Source organism: Passer montanus, unplaced genomic scaffold (genome assembly GCF_014805655.1).
Source record: "Passer montanus isolate IOZ18808 unplaced genomic scaffold, ASM1480565v1 scaffold11, whole genome shotgun sequence".
NCBI classification, from domain to species: domain Eukaryota; kingdom Metazoa; phylum Chordata; class Aves; order Passeriformes; family Passeridae; genus Passer; species Passer montanus.
This window is the reverse complement of record NW_024357613.1, coordinates 22282593-22297835: the sequence shown is the minus strand read 5'-3', so window position 1 is coordinate 22297835 and position 15243 is coordinate 22282593. Positions and strand designations below refer to the sequence as shown.

Sequence of the window (15243 nt, the reverse complement as noted above, 5' to 3'; positions counted from 1 at the left end):
AGAACCAGGGAGGTGGTGAGAACAGACAAGCCACTGCAAAGGCTAAGTATCTGAGTGAATTTTTACTGAGAAAGGACCTAGGCTTTAATACAATAATTTGTTTTTTCTTTCCCCACAGCCTCCTTTACAGAAAAATTACTAAGTTTCATCACAGGAATAAGTCTCAAAGAATAAATTACTTAGACATGAAACCTAAACTCATCCACTAACAAGCAGCATATATAGCCATCTACTACTAACTAACTACAAATTCAAAATGGATTTAAGGTATCAGAGGAAAAAAAAAAAACTGTTTACAAAAACCAACACTAAAATAGATCACTGTTATCCAGATAATTTGTAAGAAATAAATGAAAAAGCTTGAGAGATTACTGGTGTAGCTCTGATCAGTTCCACTAAGAGTAACTGGAAAGCACAAATTAAAATAAACAAAACCAAACCTAAAATACTGGGAACAATGCTCCTAATGGAAAATTGTGATGTAATGCAATATAATGTAATATAATGTTCTGTAATGGAATGGAAAAGAACTACAAAACCACTGAGATTAATCTTAAAACTAACACTGAACCATGTCCCCAAGTGCTACATCTACATTTCTTTTGAATTCCTTGAAGGACAGTGACTCCAGTACTTCCCTGGGTAGCCTGTTCCCATAATTCCTGTCATGATAAATCAAATTCTTCCATAATAGTTTGATTTCCTCTGAGTTAAAAACAAAAACAGCTATGTTTATCGCTCTGTGTGTGTGTATGTGTACACATATAAATACAAGGAAATTTGACTCATATTTACAAAAGCTAACTAAAATCAACAAGGAGATAGAGCACAATCTTTTTGTAGCCTGAAAAATTACTTAAAGAATAATAAATTCTTCAATCTTGACTGTCTTCCAACATGAGAAAATGGTGTGGTTTTCCAGAAGCCAACAATGTATTGTACATTTACTAAAGAGCTGGAGAAAGCAGCAAACAAAAACATTCAGTCTTGTCTGATGATACCAATGTGCTCAGATTGGGAGAACTCCAAAATGTTAAGACTCAGACTTGCTTACTGAAACTAGGAGATTATTATAAATGGAAAGATAGGAAATATGATTAAAATAAAAAATTTTTTTAAACAACCCAACAAAATTAAAAACAGAATATAAGCATCTCTGAACTACCAAAACTATCAGTGGAAAACTGTCTGTTAACTGCATACAAATCAATAAATCTTATACTAGGTATTTGAGAGCTACCTAAAAGAGAAAAACTCAAAGGGAATTCTTAAATTCATATCAAAGATATAGAACATAAAACAGTAATGCAACAAAAGTACTACATTCAATCACACTCACATCACAATGTACATCAATAGTAGAAGCCCTGAAGAATATGTACAGCCATCAAATGCTTCAGTACCATGACATGGAAAGAACTTGTACATGCTGGGATTTTTAACCTTGAAATATTGAAGTAAAACATTTTAACCGAAAAAAATTATGAAAATACAAAAATGTTAATTAGACTCCCTTTTGCTACACTGACAAAATCAAATTGCAAGCAGACTCCATTATTTCATACAGCATCTTGGTCAACAGTAACTGCTAGTCATCAAGACAAATACTGTGATAATCTATTTACTCAGAAGAAAAAAAGCAAATAAATGAAACTAAAATTATTTATCAGCCAAGTCATTAAGCCAACACACAGAAAACAAATCTTTGGCATTTCAAATGCAGTTAAGATACAGAAAACATCTTGGTGTATTTCATAATTAACAGCAGGGAGGGAGCATTTGCTTTCACTGGCAGTGCAGAGCCAGACTGACTCTGTCACCCTGAGCAGCAACGCTCACACACCCAGGTGCCAGTCTGAGTACTGAAGCCAGGGGCAAAAGAAACATTTCAGAAATGATCTGTCTGTCCCCTTGGTGGTGTTCCCTCTCTCTGCACTTTCCCTGACAGGGATTAAACCAGCCTTGGATTTCTCTCACAGTAGGACACGAGCACGTCAGTGCATGACCTGATACTCAAGTTCCAGTCAGGCTTGATCCTGACTCTAGGAACTCAAGTTCACAGCAGGAACCAGCACATGGCCACATAGCCTGAGAAATCTCATTCAACACACAGTTTTAACATTTCATTATGATGAGGAAAGCTCAAAGATGTCTCAACAGCTTTAACTACAGTTCAGGGAGGGAAGCCCACACTGCTTCCTAGACTGGAGCCAGTGCTCCACTGCTCTCTGTGCCAGGGGCAGCAGAAGGAGGAGGGAATAGAGGACTTCTCTTTTTCCACCATGAGAGGGAAGGAACCAGCCTGATGAGGAAGTACTGGATGTGGAATTCAACTCCACAAGAAGCACAGGGAATAGAGGACTTCTCTTTTTCCACCATGAGAGGGAAGGAACCAGCCTGATGAGGAAGTACAATTCAACTCCACAAGAAGCATCTCAAAGGAAACCCATCTTCTGCCTGCAGGCCCACAAGGAATCCAACCTACAGCTAAAATTAATTACTTTCACCACTATCTCTAGTCTCCTGCCTTCTATCTATCCACACAACCTACAGCTAAAATTTAACTTAAAAGATAATGAAGGAAAGAAGAAAGGCGAACCAAAGGAGGAGGGTCTTTCATATGCTAGGAACAAAGTCTTTTTAAAAAAAACCAAAAGCTTCCCCCAACCTCCAATGAAGAAGTATTCCCAAAAATTCCCAAATGTTCAAAGATCCGAAGTGAATAGACTCAAAGCATATTAGATGAGGAAATGCAAAGAGGAAAAAAAATAAACAAAACAGTATCCAGAACAAATTATACAAAGGTCCATCAACAATTTAGTCATACACCCAGACCTGCAACAGATGATTCACAGCGCTGCCACTGAAATGGCTACAAAAATCGAGGCACCAAATTCAAGGGACATTTCAAGCTTAGAATAAAGATAATCATCCACATGCTATTGTTATTTAATCAAATCCTTACATTTAGTATTAAAATGCAAATTATTGGAGAGACACACAAGCTCTCAGTGTAAACTTGACATTCTCTTGAGTATTATGTTGTTCCCAAAGCAAAAAAAATGCTTCAGTATGACAGTCAAAATATCAAGGCATAAACATGTATTGTTTCTAGGATACTAATATAATCTTTATAAATTAGATTGTAACTGTTTGATGCTGCTCAGTCCTACCATACACCCACTTTAAACAGCATGCTGGATGGCTGGACTCCGTGTAATCCAAGATCTGAAGGAAATGTATATCCATGAGAAAGCAAAAATAAATGTACAGTTTAAGTAGAAACATACAAGGTCTGCAAGAACCAATGTGATTTCATTTAATAGAATTTGCAACAGCAGAAAATGAGAATTTGGGTGAATATTCTCAGAGGTAGGATAGATCTGACCTCACAAGAACTATATGGACTTCATTAACAAGGGTTCTATTTTGAAATATTGAAAAAAACAGAGTGCAAAAGTATCCGGTTGAGCATGGCAAAATTATAAGGTAATTTCATCAAGGGATCTAATCAACTTTGGCTTTCTTCCTGTGGCTCATCTGTGTCTGTTCTTCTCTACTTTAAAGAGATACTGAGCCAAAGCCTCTTTAACTCCAGCGTAAACTGGAGGTAGACAAAAAATTTCATTAAAGCAAAATGAAAACATACCCAAAACCACAACAAATTTTTCTAAGCAATTGCTTTCTTAAAAATTAAGAGGGTAGAAGGCATAAAGCCTAACAAGTCTGCTCTATGGAGAAAATTTCAGTATGTTTGAAATGTATCTTCTTTTTAATTCATAAATCAACTTTCTTTCTAAAAATTAGCATTACTATTTCTCCTGAGAAGACTCCATATTTAAAACATTTCCAAACCAGAATTTTAAATGCAGAAATGCTCTGTAATACATGGTATTATGAAATGGTTTCCAACATCAGGTTATGAGCTCAATAATGAACGTATAGTCACTGGAGGAAAACTTCCAAGGCACAAACAGCAGGGAAGAGCCTAATTGCTATTAAAGGTCATTGGGACTTGCAATCACATTGCTATATGTTCTTTTGAAAATATCCCACTCTGGAACCAGAACTACCTTAGCAATAATACCTTATTCCCAGAAGTTATATACAAATACACAGCAGTGGCTTCTTCAGACAAGCACTCTAGTCATTTCCTAATTCCTAGGACGTAATGTAAACCCTTTATCTCAAAATTAAAAATTTATCTAAAGGCAAAGTAGTTTAAAGCATTAAATATTTATAAACATCAATAGCTAAGTTCCTGACTCCCACCAGAATTAACAGAAGTTTTGTTTGAATAAAAACCACAGCACTGAAAGTGCCATTTCTCTTTCAAAAAAGCTCTTTTGCTTGAACAGTTTGCTGGATGCTTTATCATTAATATTACTGCAAAATGTCTGCCCAAATGATTACACTCATTTTCTAATGTTGCTTCTACTGTGCCTAGGAGACTTGTCACATGAGGAGCACACAGAGGGTAATCTGATCAGGCAGAAGCAAAGTCTATGAGCAGACTTTGACAGGATATCCATTTCAGTGCCGAGCAAGAGACTTTCTGGAACTTCTCTGTTCACCCATATTTTCATCTGCAAAATGCCCAAAACATGCCTCTGAAAGCTGTATACAAAGTCAGACTTTTACCCATTTTGTGAACTAAAACATACACACATCTCTCTAATCCCACAATAGAAGAGCTCTACTAATTTTAGATCCACGTGGTGCCAAGTGTCATAGCTGTCAGATAGCTGGATACCTGAACCTCAGGCCAAACTAATTTAGTTTTCCAACACAATTAGGCTATGAACCCCACTTAACTGCTGATCTGTATTTATATGCATTGCAGAACACGTCATTAAATACTGTAATTTTATATATTAACTATGAAACTGAACAATGAAGATATGTTTAAAAGCAAACCAAGTTCAAAAGGGCCATGTGGCTATAATCAAGAGCAGATTTTGGCCTATGCCACTGGAAAGCCCATCAGAGACCTAATCCTCCTTGTCTTACAGAAATAGCCACACTAATTGTGTGATTGCAAGGTCCACAATTTAACCCTCAATACATTTGCCTAGAATCTTCACCCTTTCACAGATTTATTGGCAGCTATCATCATTTTGTACAAAATTAAAGGAATTAATAGATTAACACTCCACAGCAAAATGACGTACTCACCAGGTAAAATTAAATTAAATCTGGAGCCATGCTGACTTGCTTTTAATGCAGCTACAACCAAATTGGAATTCCCTACAGAAGGCCTGACTTTAATAGGAATATGCCTTATTAAAGGATCAACTATTACTTGGGCCCCAGTCTTGGGAAGAGCCTGGAGTGGGTGGGTGGGTTTCCAAAGTCAGTCTTTCCCCCCCAAAAGCACCGAGTCTGCCTACACAGACCAACTTGTAAGATCTGGCTATTAACATGCCCTTCAGGATTTGGCCAGCAGACTGAAGTGTCTTTGTAAGCATTGTTTCACCTGTTTGAAAGCTGGGCTGACTGCAAGCATTGAGTACATGAATATTTTCACCCACTACAGAAAAACAAGGCTTTGTTAAATTAAACGGCTTTAATGATGTTTTACAGGAAACATTTCAGGCATGCAGCAATAAGCTGCATTCATATTTGACATTTACAAAAAGTTATTATTTTAAGCCTGAACTTATAAAAAACTTGCACTTAAATTCAAGCATGTGAATAAACCCATTTTTATTTCACAAAGCAGTTAATTCCAAGTACATGTTGAAATGGTGGAATAAACTCCTCAAATCAGGCTTGTTTTAAATAGCGTAAAGGAAAAATAATAAAGCATAATCTGGTTTTCAAGCAACATACCACTAGAAATTAGCCAAGTTGATCACAGAAAACAATTATTAACATCTCAACCAGAAATATAGATTGAGACAAAATAAACTTTTTAACTCAATAGTGACTGAAGTTCTTTTTCCTTTCTTCCTCCCCTCATACCTGACCACCTCTTGGCTTTCATGCTAAAAAAAGAATTATGGAATATTCCTATGAGCTCTACTTAAAAGATGTTGCTGACTCAATGGGAACTGGGGAATAGCAGAAAAGCAAAGAACCAGACCTTTGATGTCTTCTCCAATTCACATACAAAAATATTTCAATCAATGGCCAAATTCTATCTGCCTTAGTCAACCAAACAGGTATCTATTAAAATCATGGAGAAACCACCATAGTTTATGTATCCCATCAAACTCAGATCCAGAAAATGATACCCAAATCTCAAGGCCTCTACACAAACAAACCTCACTGACCTGCCCAACATTCAGGTTCTTTCTATTTTACTCCAAGATCTCTTCCTTTTAGCTCAAGTGAACACCTCATACAAGTCAAATCAGCAAGATCTGGGTCATATTTAAGATGAATGTACTCAAGGAAATATCCCATCTCCAAGCCCTTTAAAAGTCAGAACGTTCACCTTAAATAAGGAAGAATGTTGAAACAGAGTAAAAACTTCAGGCTTTACATTTTAGGTGGCTCAAGTTGACCAGTAATTTTGCCCAATTTCAGACAGCACAATAGCTATTATGTTTCCATCCCTAACTGAAGACATTTTCTGCTGGCTATAATTCTTCCTTCCCTGGAGGGTAACCTGCTGTAGGAAATGTGCTAGGAATATGGGAAACAATGGGGTTGTCCTGCTGAAGATTGGCATGGTGGCAAAGAAAGAATTAGGTGACATGCAGCTGGATAATCCACACATGCCCAATAGTCAGCCAAATAACTTTCCCATTTGAAATTAAAAAAAATAATTTAAAAAAAAGAAAAGTGATTAATCCTAAGGCCAGAGGCTATATACTACCAGCACATGAAAAGAGGTCAAAGAAAACCATCCATAGTGGAAGCCACCTAATCAATTTCTCACTTCAGGATTTCCTGCTGCATTCAAAAATCAGAACCTAAAGCAGAAGATCCAATTAGTTCACAGCTGAGAGAGCCCAGAAAAGCATGATTTCTGCTGACTAAAAATTCAGCTCTCCAACTTCAAAGCACAAATAAGGAAACGCAGAAATTCACATATTCCAGAGCCAGGAGCATCTATTATGGCCCCTACTGTCTTTACTCCATAAAGTCACCTCTGAAGAAGAATACCCCTGAACGAAATCTGATACCTAACACACTTAGGAGCCTCCAAATTCCTAAAATTCATTTTCAGATGTATAAAACCCATTCTGTGCAAACACTCCCTTCTTAAGTCAGCTCAAAGGAGCTGGACAACAGGCATCTATTATTTCTATCTTAATTCAAAACCTGTACCCAGTGTCAGAACAGCTTTACTTGACACTGCCCTCAATCAATCATTAGAACAAATTACATTGTCTCTGAACCCTACACAGGCAACAAAATGCATCAGATGACCTGCTAGCTCTCGTCCATCTCCAGTGTCTTTGTTCTCAGAATACAGAACCAGAGCTGTTTGCTGTGTTTCAGCTGAATGTGTAGCATTACAGATCTTTTTAAAGCCAGAGAGCAATGCCAACAGTGAAACAGATTGTACCAAAATTTAACAACCTGACCCAAGTTTTGCTGTCTCTCAGACTTACCCCTCCTTCCTACGGACACCAGGGCTATGCAGCAAGCCCAAAGTACCCAAAGGAAGCACTAATCAGACACCCACTGCAAACAAAAGATTCATGTGACACCTTTCCTAGCATTAGCAATAATTTAGTGAAGACCCTGAACTGCAAGACTCTACTTTTCATGGGCAGTCATGTCAAGATGACTTTTCTAATATATCTGTTTCCTATAGTTGTAGATGTATAAATCTACAGCATTAAAAGCACTGCACAGCTCAGATAACCCTATCTATTTTAAACTTCAAGGGCTTACATAGTTAAAGAATGTTGTTGAATACCTATGATTTATTAAACACTTTACTCCATGAGTTAGCTCTTTTCCAGATACTGCAGTCATGCTGCCATTAACAGACGTACCCCTATCAAAAATTATGTCAAAATGGAGACAACCTAGTTACATAATTGTTCAAAATCTTTCAGAAAAGGATTGTTGCAACTGCTATTCAAATAAAAGTTTACTACCTGAACTGAAAACTACATTACAGAGTGACCATTTCAGAGGGATGATATATTTATATATATAAACCTGACTCTCAGTTTATTACTTCAGATTTATAGCAGAGGAAATCTAATGAACATACTGCACTCACAGCTTAAAATAATAACTTTCAAAGATTTAATGTTCAAATAATAATGGCACAGAACAATGCATTCCTATGCCATATAACAGAGATGGCATTTAATGCTTTAAAAATAAAAAGTATATCAAATACTATTGCACATTTTTTTATTTATTTTCTATTATTTATTTCTTATTTCTTTCTTAAAAAGGCTACAGGTAACAATTTCATTACATTTTGTTCCCAGGCAACCATGATGTAACTTACAGAGCACCAAGAATAATTTTTTAAGTTCTTTACAACCTCTGAGAGAACTCAAATACAATTTTTGAGAACATGTTGAATCTTAATTATATTAACAACTATTTGATGATTTCTCATATAGCTATTCAGTCATAAACAAATTGTGAAATATGTAAAATTCTTCAATAAATAAACTATACTAGATGTTTTATTGCCACTCTCATTATAGAGGGTTTGCCTTTGAATTCTTAGAGGTGCTACCAACAAAGAAGCAATTTTTTACCCAGAATAAGTAGCTGGATTCAACCTGATTCAATCTGGATTTCTAAAACATCTGATAAAATGTGACTTTTTTTCCTCCATCAAAATGCTTTAGAAATTCTGCCAAATAATTACTAATAGAGAAAAAAAAAACCAAACAAACAAATTGACAGCCAGCAACTGAGCTGACCAGGGATCAGAAAACAACACTCTCTTCTCCCATAGCAAACAGCACTTCAGTGGTATGTCAGATTTAGCAAACAGTTGCCTAATTATTTACTGTCACAGCCAGAGACATGATCAGCAGACAGAATTTGGAGACACACAAATAGTCAGCATTCAATTTTTAAAACAACAAGGTACTTGGTATTGCATGATCTTCAAAATCTGCAGCCTACTTTGGCAACAGAAACAGAGGAAGAGGAAAATTTCACTTTTCTACATTTACAAAGGGCAGCTTTTATCTTCCTAAGTCAAACTGCCTGAACATCTTAATGATGCGGCATCATGCGATCCCAAGCCTTCCAAGACAGGCAATGAATTTTGTACAGCTGACTCTGCTAGTTACAGTACTCAACAGCTGGGACAAAGATAATTTGGCACCCTGATAATGGCCTAAATGAGCATGAAGCATTCTGCAGACTGTAAAAGGAAGGGGGAAAAAAAAGAACTATCAGCATTAAAATTATAGATTGAAACTCGTCTTATAAAGCCAACATAGTTTACATTTGATTAAGAAATTTACTGAAGGAGGTGTTTACAAAACTGAGAAATTCAGAGAAATGGCACTCCCTCTTCAAAGCCTATATTGTAGCAATTCTTTTCTGATTAGATCAGCTCCCATAGCAAGTCATCAGAACAACAATCGCTGTAGTGAAGTCATACTACTGGGACTCAAATGGGAAATCATGACTGGCTTGAAAACACATTTTAGAAAGTAATGTGCTTTCCAGATTTCCAATACATCTTAATTAAAACAAGTCCAAACCTTTACCTTTGCTCCAAATGGCTGAATAAAGTCTACCTTGAGCACCAAAACACAGCATAGCAATATACAATATATGACACTAAAAACCAAGACAACAGACAATGGATCCTTCCAAATAATTTCAGGATTCAGGGGGTCCACTGAAAATGGCATATGAATGGACTTTGTGTTACCCCCACAATGAGATATACTCAAATACTTTCAGAAAGTGGTTTATTTCTTACAGAGATGTAAATTAGCTTTTAGAGTTTAATTAATTAAAATCCTATTGTTCCCCAACCTATAAAAACCAGACCTTTCAGTCCCATTCCTGATAAAACTCCCATTGAAATAGGGGAAATTGGGCCTAATCTCTTTCCCAGGTTTTTAAGCAAGTAATTGGTATGAGAAGGAAGCTTATTAAACCTAATTCTAGCAGGAAATAAAAGGTGATTCAAAGCAGAAAAACAAGCTTTCTCAGTGTTTATTTTAAAAGTAAACAGCCTACTAGCTCCAAAATTTTGCACAAATCAGATCAGCTGCATATAAATTGAGGACTTTAAAAAAAAAAAGGAGAGAATGGAATAAAGACATGGTTTTGAAGATGATGGCAATCATCAAATGGTAATTATTTCTCAACCAAAAGGCACTAATGCGTTTGAGTACAGAAACGGTGCACATGCTCCATTGCTGCATTGACACAATGGGCAACAGACACAAAGGAGTCATTAGTCAATACTGCTAATGACACATGAAATTGCAAGTGACACCAGTATAAAGTACAGCCAGACCCAACAAGTTCTCATAGTCAAAATAACCATCTGTTGAGGGTTTATTGTTCAAAATACTGCTACTAACAACACAGAATAAATGAAATCAAGTATCACTATCTTCAAATCAAGCTGTCTTAAACTATGCCACTCCCATTCCCATCAGTGGAAACCATTTAACAAAAATCTTCAGGACTGATTGAAGACATCAGCTTCAGACATGAAACCTAACATCTTATTCCCTAACATTACAAAAGGACTCAGCACTGCAAATGTCAGCATATGCTGTAAAAACTATTTCAGGGATGTTCAGTGTGAAGTTAACTCCATCCCTTTCGCACTTGGATTAAAAACAGAGCTGTAACACTTTTGATAAGCTTCTTCAGATTTAGTACTAGCAAATGTACTGAAAAACAGCAGTGAATCATCCAAATCATCCCTTCCATCCCGATGTCCTTAAGAAATCAATGCAATTTACATTTCTAGCAGAATTAATTTGGCTGCATGTATCTTCACCCTGATAAATGCCGTTTTCCTTATTTTTCTGTATTCGATTAAAAAACTCAGGCGCTACACGAACTGAGCTAATTCTTTGCCCTAGCCCAAAATATAAACCAAATAAATAAATAGGTAAAAATGAACCAAAGCTTTAAATATGAATGCACATCGAGACATAAATCCCTGCGTCCGCACCGCACTCGAAAAAGCGACTTTTAAACACGCGAGAGCGCCTGTCACACACTGGTGAGGTGACACGGTATTTATATCTATCGCACAAGCCGCCCACGTCCGTTCCCTCCAGAGCGACCCTCGCAGGGACGCGGGGCCACCAATGTCCCCACCTGGCCGCCGGCGCCTCCCGGCTCCGCAGTCGCCACACCCGGCGGGGCGAGCGCGGAGGGGAGCACTGCCCTACCTTTGTATCTCTCTAGGACATCTTCGTAGGCTTGCAGGTACTCCTGCTCCTCGGCGTAGAAATACGCGCCGGGGGAGAGGTAGCCAGCCATGGCCGGCAGCTAGCCCAGCCCTGCCGTGCCCGCCGGTGCGGCTCCGGGCGGCCGGCAGCTCCGGGGATGGCACGAGAAAAGCCCCGGCAGCAGCGGGCGGGCGGGGGCGGCGCTGCCAGCCCGGCCGAGGCACCGCCCCCGCGGCCGCTCGGGTTTCGAAGCCGCCCCTCGGAGCGGTGCCACCGCCGCGCCTGCGTTCCCCGCTGTCCCCCGGCCCTGACCCCGCGGCCGGGCCCGCTCCGCTGCGGTCCCCGCTGCCCGCCCCGCCGCTCCCCGTCCTCCGCACCCTGCCCGCGGTGGGGGCGGCTCCGCAACCCCCGCGCCCAGCGGCGGCTGCATCCTGCGGCTGGCGGGAGCCCGGCTCCGCAGCGCTGCCCCCGCTAATAGCGCCGCTGGGATGGGCTACTCTGGGAAATGGTGTCCCGGGAGGGACCCATGGAGGCGCGTATATAATCGGGGTGGTTGGGGAGAACAACAGCGGTGTCTCCGGGGAGCACTGAGGAGCGCCGCATCTTTCTAGGATTAATTTCAGGCGTTTTCCAGCTTTCGCCAGGGTGATGCGGACCTCCGCCCTATTTGCGACATCAATTGTCGCCGGGCCGCGGACCAGAGCCCGTCGGCGCCTCCGGCACACCGGGGCGGCTCCGTTCCTGTCCCCGTCCACTCCGAGCACAGCCCCGGCCCCGAGCGGACAAAGACCGGCTCCTGGTCCCCCGCCCCTCGCGGAGCATCATCGGCCGCCGCGGCCTCTCCCGCGCTGCGGGCGGGATGCCGCTTCCACCCAGGGCTGCCGGGGGCTGCCTCGGCCTTGTGGGCCGAAAAAAGCCCGGCCCCGCTGAGCCGCCCCCCGCCGCGGCTGCAGCCCCCGGCCGCTGATGCCTTTTCGCATGAAAGTTTAATGGGCGCACCTGCGCGTGTTTCGGCTCGCCTTCCACACGCATCAGTTCACCCAGGCGGAAAAGGCGGCCAAAGAGCTTAGTCACCGCCCGGCGGGGCCGCGCTCTGCAGGAGAAGGGACGGGGGTCCCTCCGGCCCCGGCCGCCCCCGCCCGGCCGCGCTTACCGGCGATGCGCAGCACGGCCCGCTCGGCGGGGTCCAGCACCGAGCCGCCCTGGATCTTCCGCTTGGACCGCTCGTGTTTGGGCAGGTTCCAGGGCAGCGTGTCCCCCGGCGCCGGCGACACTGTCCCCGACCTCTGGCTGAAGTCCTCCTCGTCGGAGAAATCGGCGGAGGACGACATGGAGCATCGGTAGGACGCGTTGCCGGAGCTCTGCACGGGGAGACAGACAGACAGACAGGTGCGTGGGGAGCAGCTCGGGACGAAGGGCCTCAGGTGGCGCCGGCGAATACCCGCCCCGCGTGGCGTGGAAAAGCATCTCACGGGAAAAAGAGGATAGGGGAGAGGGCCGCCGCTCACCATTGGTGTGAATTTAAGGGGGGAAGGGTGCGTGTGCGGCGTGCCGAGGGTGAGCCTCCAAAAAATAGCCGGTCTTTATCGGGAGTGCATTTGGAGGGATGTGGGGCTAGAGCCGTGGCCTGCGGCTGGGCAACCAGCTCGCAAATGAGCCTCCCACTTCCCCAACAATAAACCCAGCAGCAACAACAGCCGAAAAAAAAAAAAAAAACAACAACCTTCCCGGCTACAGATCGAAGGCGTTTGGCTCCCCCGCCAGGACAAGGGGAAGATTTGCCATCACCGAGCTCCGGGTAAATCCGCCCCTGGGACAGACCCAGGCCCGCCGGGAGCTCTTTATTACCCGGGCAGCCCGGCGCGCCTGGATAACGGGGACGGAGGGAGCAGGGCAGGCAGGAGCACCATTCCTCGGAGCAGCCCCTCCGGGCAGCACGGCACGATGGGCAGCCTTCGGTCACGCTTTGCCAGGCGACTTCGGCAAACAAACGACTGATCTCAGAGTATAAACTGTATCTACTTCTAGGCTTCCCAGCTACTCAAAAAAGAGCTCTTCCAGAAACGTAAATAAACACCGATGCAGCAGAGGGCTGCTGCCATGTCTGGCTGCCCTGTCTATGGTGAAGTAGGAAACGGAGATGTGTGAACAGTAACAGTTCAGCTCCATGTAGAAATTTAAGGTACATCATTAAACATATGTCATCAGGACACAATGGTCAGCACGGTGCTGTTGCTTTTACTCTGTATTTTCTGATTGAAGGGTTTTATTGTTTCTCCAAGGCACGAGACAAGAAAATGGTGGGTTTGATTTGTCATTTCATGTGGGAGCTACTGTTAACAGCCTTTCAAAAGTGCAGCCTGATGCTCGTACAATTATTTAATTTTTAGGTGTGTGCTGTTGTCACCTTTTACAGGTGTAGTAGAATCGTAGGCTCACAGAATTGTTTGAGTTTTAAGGGACCTTTAAAGACCATCTAGTTCCAGCCCCCTTGCAGAGACAGCTTCCACTAGACCAGGTTGCACAAAGCCCCATCCAAACTGGCCTTGAGCACTTCCACAGCTTCTCTGGGCAGCCTGTTCCAGTGCCTCACTGGAACTCCATAGTGAAGGATTACTTCATGCTCTGGGCAGCCTGTTCCAGTGCCTCACTGGAACTCCATAGTGAAGGATTGCTTCCTTATGTCTGATCTAAATCTCCCCTCTTTCAGTTTAAAGCTAGCATATTTTGTTACACAGCAACAGCCCCATTCAGCCATTCTAGATTTCAGATTTGATATTAAACCAGATATTTTAGGTTTGTGTTGCCCTTTTCTCAATTTTATTTTTTTCTATAAAGGGGCTTAAATGATACCTTTTCTTAAAGAAGAAATTTGTACAGTGATTGAGATCTGATAAAATGTATTGCTGTTGTCTGATTTTTTTTTTTTACTGATAATCCAGAGAAACATGATGCACTCTTTGCTCTGCATAAAAGTAAAAAATAATATACAGTTAAATAATCTGTATAATAAGAGGAGATCACTTTTTTCCTTCTGAACCTCTTCACTTCTATCCCAATTCTCTTTTCTCCTTGTACAGTACTCCATGGTGAAGTTTGAAACGTGCAAGTTGTGAGAGAGGGAATGAAAACATAAAACTAATTAACTGAATTCTTGTTCACTGTATTGTGATGTAGAGAGAGCAAAAGGTAAGTGCAGAAAAACAGAAACATGAGATGTCTGATACCAGCTCAGATTTCCTTCATAATTAGTTTTAGTGCAGAGACTATTTTGCTGTCAGTTTGTATAATAAACTAAAACTGGATCTCCTAAAGCAGGATGGTCTCATATCAGTATCTTCCTGATAAGAGCTGGAAGTGCTCAGCTTGCTGCAGGGCACTTTGCTGAACCAGCTGGGGCTGCCAGGGCCCCTCATGTGCTTAGTCAGGGATTAGATTCCTTTGAGCCTGTCCTTAGCTCCAGATTTTGCCACAGAAGAGAAAGTGTTGCCTTTAATCCCAGCTCTGAACATCCTGCTTCAGGAATGTACCTTCTTTTGGATGATCAGCAACACTCAGTATTGTTGGATCTGAGACCCACAGAGAGAGATTCTGACTTTCATCTTTTCCACTTTCTGCATTTCCAGCTTATAATATGAAAGTTGGAGAGACCAAACAGAGTGTTATGAGGTTCTATAGCAATAGTTTGTTAGTATTTATGTAGCAGCTTGAAATATGCCAGAACAAAGTACAATCACAATTGCTATTGAAGTTTTGGGGAAAGATCTCTCAACGCTCAGATTTATTTTTGAAAGTAAGCTATACATTTTATCCAGTAGGGTTTCCTTTTTTCAAAAGAGGCCTTCACAGCCCATTATTATATTTCATAACATCTTCTCCTAGCTGTAGAAGCCAAAAGCACTGTTGAGTGGTCGTTCATTGTGCACCA

The 15243-nt window shown here is 41.5% G+C and overlaps 1 protein-coding gene across 9 annotated transcripts in view; it reads right to left on the bottom strand.

Annotated features, from left to right (window-relative positions):
* DST (dystonin) overlaps positions 1–15243 on the bottom strand; it is a 291855-nt gene that overhangs the window by 247319 nt on the left and 29293 nt on the right. For 4 of the 9 annotated variants that reach the window (XM_039726407.1, XM_039726422.1, XM_039726430.1 and 1 more), the window contains exon 1: positions 11316–11406. In XM_039726407.1, the coding sequence (XP_039582341.1) occupies positions 11316–11406 (91 nt within the window). Of the gene's footprint in view, positions 1–11315; positions 11465–12468; positions 12677–15243 lie in introns of those variants that run through there. The other 5 variants (XM_039726446.1, XM_039726455.1, XM_039726411.1 and 2 more) reach the window with 2 other exon arrangements.